Source organism: Pezoporus occidentalis, unplaced genomic scaffold (genome assembly GCF_034315485.1).
Source record: "Pezoporus occidentalis ecotype Australia unplaced genomic scaffold, CSIRO_AGI_Poc_V1 ctg57, whole genome shotgun sequence".
Lineage (NCBI taxonomy): Eukaryota > Metazoa > Chordata > Aves > Psittaciformes > Psittacidae > Pezoporus > Pezoporus occidentalis.
In genome coordinates this window covers 2818684-2834265 of record NW_026915910.1, presented here as the reverse complement: position 1 = coordinate 2834265, position 15582 = coordinate 2818684, and the positions used below count along the sequence as shown (strand labels likewise).

General features: G+C 46.8%; 1 protein-coding gene across 1 annotated transcript; it reads left to right on the top strand.

Annotated features, from left to right (window-relative positions):
* Positions 1-2722: 2722 nt before the first annotated feature.
* On the top strand, positions 2723-14400 carry SLC25A27 (solute carrier family 25 member 27). The gene is given in 10 exon segments (XM_062638475.1): positions 2723-3082; positions 4580-4709; positions 4711-4754; positions 5485-5569; positions 5761-5883; positions 6127-6239; positions 10936-11020; positions 11677-11769; positions 12109-12211; positions 14267-14400. Coding segments are annotated over 10 exon segments (951 nt in total). The 5' UTR covers positions 2723-2979; the 3' UTR covers positions 14339-14400.
* Positions 14401-15582: the final 1182 nt, after the last annotated feature.

Here is a 15582-nt window from a genome sequence, read left to right as displayed (position 1 = left end):
AACTCCACTGCTTGCGAAACTTGGATGCTGCTTTGCCAAATCCCTAAACTTCGCACCCGTTGCTGAAGGCTACCCAAGCAGGCAGGGACACAGCCAGGGGCTCTGTGGCAAAGCAGTGTGTCACTTTCTTCAGTTAAAACAAGTATTTTTGGCAATATCAAGATCACAAAGCAGAGAGGCTGTAATTTGCAGACATCTGGTTTTCATTAAGTCAGACGGCAAGAAACTTCTGCAAGTGTCACCTGAAGCAGTAAGCCCTATGAAAGGTATCTTTCACCTGCCTGATACAATCTCATTAAAGGCTGGATGTGTGTCCAGTGTCTGAGGGGCACAGAAAGGCTTCGGAGGTCAAACTGATAGTTAAAAACATGATGGTGGCCCCTTTAATATCACTATAATGTCAGTAGACATTTCAGAGAGGTCAGGTTGATTTGTGTGTGTAGAAGTATCACACTAACACTATGTACAGAATTCAGTAGTATAAAAAAGCCTAGGAAGTGTGCTCACAGCCTGCCCCTGCACACACTCAGCGTATGTGAAGACAATACAAAACTAGGAGGAGTAGTTGATAGACAGATGGGTGTGCTGCCATTCAGAGGAGTCTCAACAGGCTGGAGAAACAGGAAAACAGGGGCTTATATAGCCACAGAATACAAGGTTGGAAAGGATCTCAAGAATCATCTAATCCAACGTTTCTCGGCAACAAAGTGACCTCATGAAGTTCAGCAAAGGGAAATGCCAAGTCCTGCCCCTGGGTAGGAATAAGCCTATCAGTACAGGCTGGGAGCCACCTGGGTGGAAAGTAGCTTGGCAGATCTGGGGTCCTGGTGGACACCATGTAGAGAATGAGTCAGAAATGTGCCTTTGCACTCAACAGCAGGCTGGGCTGCACTAGGAAGAGCATTGCCAGCAGGTCATGATCCTCCCCTTCTGCTCAGTGCTGGAGATCCATGTGGAGTGCTGGGTCCTGTTCTGGGCTCCCCAGTGCAAGAGAGACATGGACAGACTGGAGTGAGCCCAGTGAAGTGCCAAGAACTTCACAAAGGGCTGGAGCATCTGTCATTTGATGACAGGCTGAGGCAGCTAGGCTAGTTCAGCCTGGAGAAGAGATGGCTCTGCTGGAGCTGTCTTCCTCAGGATTTGGGAATATATAAACTCCAGCTGTTTGATAGACCTCTGCGAGCAATGGCCCTTCTCTGCTCCACAAATCACAGCGATGTTCACACAAGTGTCCCTCTCCAAGCCAGGCTTATTTCAGAGATCCAGTGGGAAGAGAAAATTCTTTCATCACTGCCATATCCAAATCTGTCTGGTTTATTTCCTCAGACCAAAAATGACCATGGAGAGCTGCTCTCTCTACAGGATACAATTTTATGGGGTTCATGTGAAGGAGAGATCTAGTTGGTTTCCACCCCCTAAAGCACTAGGTTAAAGAGAAGAAAGTGTGAGACTGTTTGCAGAGGTCTAAGGGATGAGAAACAATGGACACAGGATGCAACATGGGAAATTTTGACCAAATATAAGGAAAAAAAAAAAAGATCACAAAATGGTTAAGCACCAGAACAGACTGTGGGTGTGAAATCCCATCCTCGGAGGCTTTCAGTAGGTGTCCAAACAAGACCCTGGGCAACCTGATGTAACCCTGAAGCTGCCCCTGCTCTTGGCAGAGGACTGTACTAGGGGACCTCTGAAGGTCCTCTCCAATCTGAATTGTGAATCAATGATACGCAACACTGATACACAGTGGCACAAGCTGACCCAAACCCAGAGAATAGCTATGGAGAGAGGCAGAAAAGTGCCAACAGCAGCCTGCATAAACTGTCTGGAATAAGGTTGTGAACCACTCGTACCCTCAGTGCAGCCAGGCATGCTAGCATTAAACTGGAATATGCTTTATTCCCATTTAATCAGGGGTTTGTTGGTAATTTATCACTGCATAAATTCTAACCCAAAGAAGGATCCAGTTTAATACTCATTACTGGTGACTGGTGAGATAAATTCATCTGACTATAGCCGCATATTGCAGTGGTCCCTTCATTTGTCTGAATAGCTGCGACCAGGACCAAAATGTTAGGCTGTTAGACAGGGAGGTGTTCTGGGATAAGTTTGTGACCCAAAAACTCCTCAAATCCTCAGCACGAGGATTAGTGATTAATGGCTAATGATTAACTTAGTGATTCAGCTGAGCCTTCATGATAAATGAGATATTTCTCTTGAACAGCACATGCCTTTTTTCATGAGAACCTAAATATGCTTACATTAATTTAACAGAAACGAGGGCTGGCACACAATTAACAGGGCTTCAGCATTTGGCCAGGAAAAGCTTAGAGCTTTTCACACAGGGGCTTTGGGCAGAGATCTGCTTCTGCCTTCCCAAGTTTGTGTGCCTCTTGCTCAAACCACACTCCTCTGTGCCTAATCCTCAGGAGACGGAAGTTGCTACAAGCACTCCAGCACTCCACATTGACATGGAGCTGTTGCTTATGCAGCTTTTGTTACACCAGATCTGGATCAAATCATCTATCCAGATTCCTGTGCAGATGTTTGCCACGGGGATGCAGTTTGGGGCTCCCTAGGCACTGCTGACAGCACCCCATAAAGCAAACAAACCCCAAACATGTTCTCATAATCTTGAGGTTTCAATAATGATTTTTTATACATATACACATTGGGCAATTGGGCAATAAGAGTGTGTGTGACCGTATCTGCACTGACGGTTTCCTGCCAGACAGCAGCGCTGGTGACAGACTACATTTCCCAGGAGGCTGTTGTAGAAGACTCTCCTGTGTCACTGCACCAGGACCCTGCAGCTCTGCAGGAGGCACTTGTGCTGCTGCAGTTCTTGCTGCTGGCGCTGGAGGACCATGACCGTCGATAATTAGTCAGGTAAACGACCCAGAACAGAGCTGGGCTAGGGTCTGCTTTTGCTGCAGACCCTAGCAGGGCGGCTGGTTCGCCCTGTTTCATGCTGGACGCTAGATGTCACCTGCAGAAGAAGAGAAGAGCTTACCTCTTCCAGAGAGATGGCCCCGAGCCAGCAAATTCGCTCTGTCAGCCTGTGCAGCCGCTGTGGCAGAACTAGGTACAACTCACTCTGATTTTCTGAGAGGGAAGGGGGTCCACATTTACTTAGGGGAGGCAGGGGGAACTTCAGTCCCCAAATACCTCGTTCCTTGGCATTCATTCCAGCGAATCTGTTTGTTCCGCTGTGCTTGTCACCACTGTTCAATGATTTAAGGCTTGTAAATATTTTGTGCCACCTGACTGTGGCTGGAGGGAAGAGTTTTTCAGGTCTAAATCTCTGCCTCCGAGGCTGAGGGGCTGCAGTAATTAACACAGAGATGCTGTCACTGGCTTACGCTTTGCACTTGCTGGGTTTCTGGAAGATGACTATAGAGACAGGAAGCTCTAGCAGGGATTTGTTTTTCATAGTTAATGCAGCTTAATAAAAAGAAAAAAAAAAGAAAAAGAAATCTTAGAGTTTTGGTTACACCGGGGATGTCTGTAAAAATGGACTATAGTGCATTTCCTTCCTGAAATGAAGGAAGGAGGCACCCTGGCATCTGCATAGCCAGGGTGAATAGTAATCAGTAACTTGGAATATTTCTCAGCATATTCTACATATTTTCTACAAGAGCATATTCTATAATTTCCCCAAGCTCTTGCAGGCAAATCTGTTGCACTGCTCTAATGATTTGTAACTTCTCAATCTTTGCTAATCTTTAAATATGGATACCAAACTTAATGCACAAATATACCAGAAATCTGCTGAGGCTTTGAGTGTTTCTGCATTCCCTCAGCACCTCCAAGTCCTGCTCTGGAAGGATGCTGTAGCATAGTGTGTCACAGAGGTATACAGCCAAAGGCAAGCCCTGCTCCTGGTCCCTCGCTGCCGGAGACAGGCTGGGAAGGTCCACCACCCACTGAGACACTCCCTGCCTGGAACTGAAACTAGGGGCAGCAAATACATACTCACACTGTTTGAGGAGCAGCCCTAGGAAGCTGAGATCAAATTGGAGCACCTTCCCTGGCCAGAAGATATTTCAGTGAAAGAAATAATAAGCTAAATGTGATTTTGTGTCTAGATCAGAAAAGCAGCACGGTTAAGGGTGGTTCGTAGAACAGATGCTCACCTGTGTGCCTGTACTGCGATGGTCACTGTAGGGTTGCTCCTGACTGTAACATATGCTGCCACTATGCTGGGTAGAACTGGAGAGGCCACACGCTCCATGATATTTGATTGATCTTTATTCTTGAGGAGTAACTGGAACAAGATTTTAAATCCAGAGTCTCTTGGAAAGTACGCACATTGCATAACAAGCCAGCAAAAAGAAATCGGGGATCAAGAGATGGTGTCTGATGAGAATTTTAGTTACTCCTGCCCAGAGCCACTTTCAGCAGATCTGGACATGAATAGTCTGTTCTCCACCCACACTGGGTACAGTCTCTGCTGCCTACTGCTGCTTGCACAGCTCTCTTGGCCAACTGGCAGGGGGATGTGGTGCAGATGTTACCAGCATGGTAAGTCTCCCTGCAGCTGCACTCGTATTCATGTTTGTTCCCTGCTTTTTCTCCTCAGTGACATTTCCCCTTGACCTGACAAAAACTCGACTGCAGGTCCACGGTGAAGCTGCTGTTCGTGGCAGTGGAGCTGGTACTGGGCAGGCGGTCCCTTACCGCGGCATGCTGCACACTGCAGCTGGCATCGTTCAAGCTCTGGCAAGGAGCCACGCCAGCCGTCTACTGACACATAGGTGATTGTCTGCTCATGACGGGATTAGTTTGGGTCCTGCCTTCTGTGGCTAACAGCCTTTTGGAGTGTCAGCTTGTGTCTTGGTATTGGCTGGGATAGAATTTTCTTCCTAGTAGCTGGTGCAGTGCTGTGTTTTGGCTTTAGTCTGAGAATAACACTGGTAACACAGATGTTTTATTTGTTGCTAAGTAATGCTTTTGCTGCTTATCAGCTTACCCTGATCAAGGACTTTTCAGCCTTTCATGCTGTGCCAGTGAGGAGGGGCACAAGAAGCCAGAGAGAGCAGAGACAGGACACCTGACCCAAACTAGCCAAAGGGGTATTCCATACCAAGCCACATCCAGCCTGGCCTTGAATGCTTCCAGGGATAGGGCAAATATGGTAACAGCAACAAAGCTCAAAAGCACATGTGTGAGGTTTTGTGCTTGGCATCAGCTGAGAGGGAAGCAATGCGGTCACATCTCCTTAGCGTGGAGGCATAAACTGTGGTGCCTCCTGGCAGATGTATGGCTCATCCAGATACATCTTCTGATGCTAAAAGTCATGGCTCTGACATTGCTACCAGGTAGCTTCCTCCCTTTCCACCCTGTGATCACGAACGTGAGAGCAGTGACCAGCTGACCCAGGCAAGCTCCGGAGTGTTTTACAACCAGTTTCTTGCTCTCTCTATCACAGGGTGACCTACAGAAATGGCAGCCCCAAGAACTGTTTCCTGCTTTTATTTCCAGCAGTGTACTCTGGTGTTCGGATGGTTGCATACGAGCATCTCCATGACTCTGTGCTTGGCAGGGCTGAAGATGGGAGCTTTCCCTTCTGGTAATATTGCATATTTATACTATTGCCTGTTTGGGGACTATCCTTACTGTAGAAGTCCTGCAGCCCTAAAAGCTGTCTGCCTGGGAATAACCATTTACACTTGTTTCATCTGGGCTGTGCTGCTGAACTCTTTAGCTCATGCACTGCCATTTTCAGTGTATCCTGCAGCATGTTTTTTTCCCATTTGGCAGGAAAGCTGTAGTTGGAGGCATGTGTGCGGGTGCCATCGGACAGCTTTTTGCCAGTCCAACTGATCTGGTGAAGGTGCAGATGCAGATGGAGGGAAGAAGGAAGTTGGAAGAAAAGCCGTTACGGTCAGTTCCTCTCGAAGCTGGTGTTTTCTTCCTGTTAATGATTACTCTTTGGCCCATGCTGTGGTTCTCCCTGTTTTCCGACACCTCTTTTCCACAGCTGCTCTGTGTCCTCCCAGAGGCAGGGCACTAAGATGCCTGGGAAGCATGCAATGGCTCTGGCCAGTGGGGAGGGTGGGGGATTCAAAGATGCAAAGACTTCTCCATTACTGGGCTCTCTACCTACTAGTTGCATATTGATTGCAGGTTTCAAGGAGTGCACCATGCGTTTATGAAGATCCTGTCTGAAGGAGGAGTACGGGGGCTTTGGGCTGGATGGGTGCCAAATGTCCAGAGAGCTGCTCTGGTGAACATGGGAGGTAAATGTAGTAACTTGGTCTGCCACACTTAAGACTGCAGCTAAGCTTTAAGAAAGACGAGCTCAGCTGCTCCCCTGCTCTTAGTCGCTTGCTTATCTACATTGGGGACCTGTTTGGAGTGCACTGCAGGTGATTTCTGCCTTGTGCACTTCTGTTTCAGTCCTGCAAAAATCAAGTCACTTAAAAAAAAACAGTCTGTGCCTGAGCCTAAGGGATGGTGAGGTGGGAGCTGCAGGGTCCAACAGCCAGAAGAGAAGGGACCTTGCCAGCTACAACACAGCCCCTGCTGCCCAATCAAGGTGAGCAGGGCAGAGCCTGCACTGGCAGCCAGGTCTCCCAAAGATCCAGATCCTCAGGAAAGAGTGTGGTGATGAGACAGATCTGAGGCCAAGCTAGGAAGCTGTGCCAGCATCAGGCCTGGGTAGGGTGGCCAGGGTCTGACACAGCTCAGTGATCACAATGTCTGTGGTGATGACACAGGTCCAAGCCTGAGCTAGGGAGATGGTCCATGGGTCAGTGTCCAGATGAACAAAGTGTGGGGTGAGTAGCTTGAGGGAGGACGCCTGCAACACCGGAGCGGAGTGGGGCGAGATCAGCGTCCAGGAGCCTCACCTCAGAGCAACAAGAGCCACCGAGGAGGGAGCCTCAAGTCCTCGACAGGACTTGCCCAGGAGCCGGCAGCTCAGCTCACGCAAGGAGCTGACACACCAGGAGTGGAGCCAGGAGGAGCAGCACCAGCTGTGACTGGTTAAAGACCTGCCCAGGGAGCGCAAGCGACCAGGAGCGCGGCAAACAGAGCGGGTCGAGGCAGTTTGCTTGGCAGTTCACACAGGCAGGCGAGTAGGGTGACCGCCTGATCAAGAGGACTCGCCTGGAGCGCAGGAGGAGGAAGGACTGCTTGCTTGTGCAGAGAGATGTAGACGGACTGATCGACCAGATAGATCATGGTCACCACTCGATCAAAACCTGTAGTGAGGAATAATGTGGGTAGCCAGACTGAGCCTTCCTGCAGACATGTGGCCGTGCAGGTCTCTGGCTGCAGTGAATGCCTGAGCCTGGCACTTGTACTGGAGAGAGCCAGTGACACCGCTTGTGTGAGCGAATAAATGATCTGCTCAGGCAGGCGGCTGAACTGAGGGAGGAGGTAGAAAGGTTGAGAGCTATCAGAGAATGTGAAAGTGAAATTGATTGGTGGAGCCACACCCTAAGACAAGGGCAGAGGGAAGTGGTTGAACAAGTGATGGATCCCCTTCCCTCCTACCATCAGATAGAAGGAGTGAACTTAAGGGACAAGGAGGTATGGAAGGAGGTCCCTCCTCAGAGAGGTAAGCGAAAACCCTCGCAATCCCTTTCTCCCTCCCACTTGCCCTTGAATAACAGGTACAAGGTCTTGGAACTACAGGGCCAGGTAAACGGAGATGGAGGGGTAGATCCATCTAGTGAGTCACCTAGGGCTTGCCACTCACCCCCATGCCTTAGAACTTCCTCAACGAAGAAGAAAAGAAGAGTAATTGTGGTGGGTGACTCCCTTCTGAGGGGAACAGATCCATCCCACAGGGAAGTCTGCTGCCTACCTGGGTCTCAGATTAGAGATGTTAAAAGGAAACTCTCTGATCTGGTGCAGCCCTCTGACTGCTATCCGCTGCTGGTTTTTCAGGTTGGCAGTGATGAAATTATTACAAGGAGGGCAAGGGCAATGAATAGCAGCCTTGGCTGCAGTGACCATGAGATGGTGGAGTTTAGGATCCTGTGTGGCAGGAACAGAATATCTAGCAAGGCCATGATTCTGAATTTCCGAAGGGCCAACTTTGGCCTCTTCAATCAATTGCTAAGGGAAGTCTCATGGGAAAGGGTACTAGGTGGTAAAGGGGCTCAAGATAGTTGGTCAGCATTCAAGGACCACTTCTTCCAAGCTCAGGATCAGAGTATCCCAATGGGTAGGAAGTCAAGTAGGGGAGCCGGAGACCAGCATGGTTAAACAAGGAACTGCTCGGCAAACTCATACGGAAAAAGAGAATCTATGGATTATGGAAGGATGGGCTGGCCACTTGGGAGGAATATAGGACAGTTGTTAGAGAATGTAGGGAGGCAATTAGGACAGCTAAGGCCTCCTTGGAACTTAATCTTGCAAGTCAGGTTAAGGACAATAGAAAGGGCTTTTTCAAATACATAGCAGATAAAACTAACACAAGAGGCAATATAGGCCCACTGCTGAATGAGGTGGGTGCCCTGGAGACAGAAGATATAAAGAAGGCAGAGGTGCTGAATGCCTTTTTTGCCTCTGTCTTTACTCCTGCAGACTCTCCCCAGGGGACCCAGATTCCTATAGCCCCAGAAGGAGTCAGGATAAAGGAGGAGTTTGCTTTGGTAGATGAGGATTGGGTTAGGGATCAGTTAAGTAATCTGGACATCTATAAATCGATGGGTCCGGATGGAATACACCCGCGGGTGCTGAGGGAGCTGGCGGAGGTCATTGCCGGGCCACTCTCCATCGTCTTTGGTAAGTTGTGGGAAACAGGAGAGGTGCCTGAGGATTGGAGGATGGCAAACGTCACGCCAGTCTATAAGAAGGGCAAGAAGGAGGACCCGGGTAATTATAGACAGGTCAGCCTTGCCTCCATCCCTGGAAAGGTGATGGAACAACTTATTCTTGACACCATCTCTAGGCATATCAAGGATGAGGGCGTCATTAAGAGCAGCCAACATGGTTTTACCAAGGGGGAGTCATATTTGACCAACCTTATAGCCTTCTATGAGGAAGTAACTAGGTGGATGGATGATGGTAGAGCGGTAGATGTGTTTTTTCTTGATTTCAGTAAGGCATTTGATACTGTCTCCCACAGCATCCTCATAGATAAGCTAAGGAAGTGTGGGCTTGATGATCAGGTAGTGAGGTGGGTCAAGAACTGGTTGAAAGGAAGAAGGCAGAGAGTTGTGGTCAATGGGGCAGAATCTAGCTGGAGGTCTGTGACTAGTGGAGTCCCTCAGGGGTTGGTGCTGGGACCAGTGCTGTTTAATATTTTCATCAACGACCTGGATGAGGGAACTGAGTGTACCCTCAGCAAGTTTGCTGATGATACTAAACTGGGAGGAGTGGCTGACACACCAGAGGGCTGTGTTGCCATTCAGCGAGACCTGGACAGGCTGGAGAGTTGGGCAGGGAGAAACTTGATGAAATTCAACAGTCTTGCATCTGGGGAAGAACAACCCCATGTACCAGTACAGGTTGGGGGCTTACCTGCTGGACAGTAGTGAAGGGGAAAGAGACCTGGGGGTCCTGGCGGATAGGAGGATGACCATGAGCCAGCAATGTGCCCTTGTGGCCAAGAAGGCCAATGGCATCCTAGGGTGCATTAGAAAGGGTGTGGTTAATAGGTCAAGAGAGGTTCTCCTTCCCCTCTACTCTGCCTTGGTGAGGCCTCATCTGGAATATTGTGTCCAGTTCTGGGCCCCTCAGTTCAAGAAGAACAGGGAATTGCTTGAAAGAGTCCAGCGCAGAGCTACAAAGATGATTAAGGGAGTGGAACATCTCCCTTATGAGGAGAGGCTGAGGGAGCTGGGTCTCTTTAGCTTGGAGGAGACTGAGGGATGACCTCATCAATGTTTACAAATATGTAAAGGGTGAGTGTCAGGCTGATGGAGCTAGTTTTTTTTTCAGTGATGTCCAGTGATAGGACAAGGGGCAATGGGTGTAAACTGGAGTATAGGAGGTTCCATGTGAACATCAGGAAAAATTTCTTTACTGTGAGAGTGACAGAGCACTGGAACAGGTTCCCCAGGGGGGTTGTGGAGTCTCCTACATTGGAGATATTCAAGGCCCGCCTGGACAAGTTCCTGTGTGATGTACTCTAGGTTACCCTGTTCTTGCAGGGGGGTTGGACTAGATGATCTTTTGAGGTCCCTTGCAACCCCTGGGAGTCTGTGATTCTGTGATGGAGCTGCAGAGTGGCTGCCCGAGTGCTTGGCTGATCCAAGAAACACTCGCTTTTTCCACATATAGATAGATCTTTCCTATGTCTCTCCAAAACTGCTAGGATATGTTGGATGGTCTTTGTTCTCCTTCCTTTGTAAAGTAAGGAGGGAGATGTCTTTGAGAAAGACACTGCGTGCAGGTTCCCACCATAAAATACTTGGTGCTTGGCACATACTATAGAATTGCCTTGGCAATTTTTTCTTTTGGATGTTTCATTTCCTTTGACATGATAGCTACCAATTTCTAGGTCATTCAACATAGGGTTATGTTAGCAGCATGTCCAAAAAATGTCTTTGAAGGTAGAAAATGAGAGATACTGTAAGCTTACTTTCTAAGCACCAGTAAAGAATCACTGGATGGATAATGTTTGCAGCAGGAGCTGCTAAATGAGGCTGCAGGATGACTGTTAACTAAGGTATGTCTCTCCATACACAACATTAATATGCAGTCTTATTTTGCAGAATTTTCCATTTGGCATCATTTTATCATCTGTAGGGTAAATCTGGTAAGAAGGTAACAGAAAGGAGCATGCATTCACATAGCTAAAGAGAGGACTTAGATGCCACAAAAGTCATCAGAAACTGAGGACAGAGTACTAGCCATGCCAACAGGGAGGAGCAGCAGTGGAAATACAGGTCTTGACAAGCCTCATCCTATGTGGTGTACACCACAGATACCATTTACTTCTGACCGTGCTGTTTTTTCTCATTATCCTCTTTACAGATTTGACCACTTATGACTCAGTGAAACACTTCTTGCTTCTGAATACGCCACTTGTGGACAATGGTGTGACTCACAGTGTTGCCAGGTGCCTGTTCCTCAATTACTGCTTTTCTCCACTGTGGAGCATTTCCAGCCTTGCTGTCTTGATCCTCCTCTCTGTGCCAAGAAGCCCCTATTTTTTGGTTGTGATATTGCTGATGAAATGCACCTTTATAATTTTGATGGGTTATTTTTTGCCTGAGGGGGTATCACTTTACAAAAGATACAAGAGAAAGGATGCAACGATTGCTACAAAACTGCCCTCAGTAGAAGTACCTTGCTGATGCACTTAAACATCTTTGCTGTCATCTGTGAGTGCATAGGAATTTTCACTTTTCTAGAATTAGTACTGTTTTATCTACTCTAGTTTCAACTTTAGTGAACAATAAGTGATAGAATCCCTGCAGAACAACCTCTTTTACTGCCGTAAATTATGAAGAAATCTGCTTTACGTAAACAATATCATAAAGTGCCTGTTGTGGGTCCTTCATCCCTGCCTCAGAACTACATACAGAGGTGAGGGCATCTTTGCAAGAGCAATACTAGTGAGCCTTCTCCCAGATCAAGTTTATGTTACGAGGTATTACTCATGATTTGATAGTAATGGTTTTAATGTATCTTTATTATTAGAACTGGAATCATGATGCTTAATCATTGTGATAAATCTTAGTTTCTTCTTAAAGCATATGTTGCTGTTGACAGCTGCTGTTCTGGCCTGGTAGCTGCTGTCCTGGGAACTCCTGCTGATGTGGTGAAAACCCAGGTAATGAACCAGCCAAGAGACAAGCAGGGAAGGTACAGACACTCTGGCGATGACTTTTCAGTAGAAAACTGAAACCCGAGTTTCACCCATTTTGCTGGGAGTGATAAGTTTCTAATTTGCTCTTCAGCTTTTTGATGATCATTTTACTGATTTACTAAATGTTTGGGAGGGGAAGCATTATTGTGATGGCCACCTGAGCACACCCAGTTACTCCAGTGGATTTCAGTTCTGATTAGACTCCACTGAGCCTACAAAAGCGCCTTTGCTTGTAAAAAATTAGCAGATACAAATCATTTTTCAGGAGAGATGAGTATTTTTAAAATTGTGTATTTGTATTCCTAACAATATTTGTTCTCCTTGCACATTTCTAGAGGTCTTCTGTGTAAGTCTTCCATGGACTGCTTAATTCAAACTGTACAGGGTGAAGGGTTTATGTCTCTATACAAAGGCTTTATACCAACCTGGATGCGAATGGTAAGTGCTTTTTAACTCTCTTCACTAGACAATTTAATTATTTGGCATTAAAATGTGAGTTCTTTCTGTGCAGCACTTTTTAAAAACTATGTGGATCTAGATTTATTTACTTGCAGTTAGCATCATTGAATGTGGTTCCTGATGATGCAACTGCACGCAGTGTCACTTCTCCCATGTTGGAACATACTGTCCTCCTTAACTACTAGGGATTTTCCTTGCTTTTTTTTTTCTAATTTCAGGCTCTCTGCTTTCTCCCTTCCCCAGACTCTGTTGTTCCCTTCTTACTTCCAGCACTGGACTCCCTTTGAATCCCTTGTACTTTCATTCCTCATTCTCTCCTGATCCCAAAACTGCTTTATTACTTTTCCACCCTGGGGTCTCGCTTTTACCCGATTTCAGGCTGGAAGCTTTCTGCTGCATGCTGCTGGGCTGTTAAAGCTACATCTGTACAATTAAGCCAAGCAGCAGTTGAAGCCTGGGAACTGGAACTTGGCTTTTGGCAAGGGACAATTCCCAATAGCAAGTTTAGATGAGTCTATAAGAATTAAACAGCATGACTGTGTCTAGACTCTGCCAGCTGGCTGTAACCTTTAAAAACGTTAAAAAGCATTCAGCCTGAAGTAGTCCCCAAGTATGAAACATTTCAGGTCATTTATGGGTTGACAAGCCGAAATCAAAAGAGTTTTAGGTGTCTTGTGAAGGACTGGGAAGCCCTAACCACATGCAACACTACGATGTTTCATAATATGAGATGAAGCTTAAGAATATGATTTTAAAGAGGAGACAGTTTAATCTAATGGGTTTATTTATTAGGTCACATCAGTTTTAATTTAAAACACTCTAAATTCAGTGTTTGCTTTCACAGGCTCCTTGGTCACTGGTATTCTGGCTTACATACGAACAAATCAGAAGGATCTGTGGAGTTAGCTCTTTTTAAAATTGTGAAACCACTTCAATATCCACAAAAAAAAAGAAGAATCAGAAAACTGAATCATTCCACAAGGCACCCCGACCCTACAGGAAACTAATTTATTTAGGACACTGGCAGTAGGATCACATCTATAGCTTGCTGCCCCAAATCCAGTCCTTATGGGTGAGGAGTAGCATGACTTAAGGACATCATTTGCTTGTCATACTGCTCTATGAAATTTAAGTTATCCACAGGATAAAATTGTCACAGTATTACTTCAATTTGCAGCCAGTATCAGCTTCCTGAAACAGTAAACAGAGGTAAAAAGAACTCTTCCAAGCAAGTAGAATATAATACTCTTTGATTGTGTGATAACAGATGGTTTCTATTGTTAAAGGACAAGAGCAGGTTGAACAATGCAGCACTGAACATCTTCTGTGACTCAGCAGTATATAAAATTATTGGGGAATTTTTATCACTACATTTGCACACACATAAAGAGCCATGTCTCATTTGATGCCTCAGCAAACCAAGTCCATAGTGCTAGATGCTGAAAGAAAGATTAAAGTAGTTTAACTGAGTTCAAATTTGCTTTGCACAAAAGGTGGAAGGCTTTGTGTTCCTCCTCTTACTTCCCAGAGACCGCTTGACTTCTTCACTCAGCCATCTGAGTAATAGCCAAAAGTGGAATACAGTCCTGTGCCCAGGAAATAAAAAGCCTGTTTGAAGCCTCTTGGAGGGCTCTAATACACATTGTCCACAGGACCAAGCTAAACTACTTGTCCTCTGAGAGTCCCAGTACTGATGTAGCAGACCAGGTCATTAAGGTGCCACTTTTCCAGGGAAATATGTACTCTGCCCATTTTAAATCTTGGTGGAAATACAAAGTTCTCTTCAAAACCACTAAATATTTTAATGTGATTTTTATTTTCAAACCGAAACCTTCCAGATTTCATAGGGAAGGGGACTGCTGCTTTGTCTCTAGGCTTATCTTTAGTAATCATGAGGAAAAAAATGCAGTATAAAAGCAATCATAAAATAGGCAGAACAAAGCTGGCTTTCATTTAGCAATTTCTAATAGTGAAATGTCTATACAAGGCTTAGTTCTCATGAGCCTTTTGTTATATTTTCTCTGCCCTGTCTAGTTGAGGAGGAAAGTGACGGAGTGGCTTCGGTGCGCACCTGGCCTCCAGCCAGGGTCAATGCACCAGTTCTAGATAACTCTTTGCAACTAGTACCTTCAATGCGACAATATCCGATTAAATGCAGTTTAGACGTCTTCTTGGCTTGTATTTGTACTTTCTAATTGCACTGTAGGTTTGTTTTGGTGGCACGCATTTGTATGATTCCAGCTTGGAAAAAATTAGCCTCACCAATATTAGGAATCCAGAAGTCATTCAGAAATACTGTTATTTTTCTAGTTGTCAGACTGAGAAACTTCTGAGTTCCCTCCTTCCTGCATCACCAGCAATTAGAAACCAGCAGCCAAAGCTGCTTCTTCAGTTGCATCCTAAGTGGTCCAGGCTGCAGTCCTGTTACTGAGATAACCCTGGTGATGGATATGCAGAAGTACCTCATCTACTGAGTTAAAAAAAAAAAAAAAAAGCAATTTTAAGTCTTGTAGAGAAAAAGTGAGAAAGAGAAAACTCATCACAAAACTTTTTTCTTTTGATCACGGCACACTGAAGAGATTCATAACCATGCTGATTTTACTTGTATTATAAAATAAATCATTTGCACAGCAAAACTTGCCACTCTGCATTACTTCTTAGGTGTTCTGTAACTTCTTCTTTCAAGAAGTTTCCACCACCTAAAGTGCCTGGCCATACTTAACAGTGTCAGTTTCAAAGCCAAATATTAGCCAAAGGATGCCACTGAGGTTCCTGGGCTGACCCCTCCTGCGCCTTATGAAGGGCTCAGTGAAGCCCTAGGCCTTCCTCTTCCTCACCCACCCATTTCTGCTCATTGTCCCTAAAGGCTGGAAGGCATCAAAACCTCAAAGGTCCGCTGGAAACCAGGGAGGAATCTCATGCTTGCAGAGCTGAAGAGCCATGTGTCAGTCCAGGCTCTCCGGATGGGGCCACCAAACAGGACGCACGTTTGCCACTTCCCCCGAGAGGCCGTGAGCCGTGGTGCTGGCCGGCGGCTGCCCCATCCATAGCCAGCACAGCCGCGGTTGCTGCTGTCCTTCGCCCGCGGGGTGCGCGGATCGGACGGTGACCGGGGGACGGCGACCTCTACGTGGGGGGAGCGTGGGGCAGGCTCGCGGCTGGGCGCTCGCTGCGGGCAGAGGGGTGGCCCACGCGGCCCTGCCACGGGCACACCCGCAGCCCCGAGCCGCCAACCCACGTCCAGCAGCGCCCAATCCCACCGCCCGATGGCGGGCACCCCCGCTCACACCGCCCTCACACCGCCGCTCCGCGGTAACCAATAGCCGCCGAACCCTGCACGCACTGCCCGC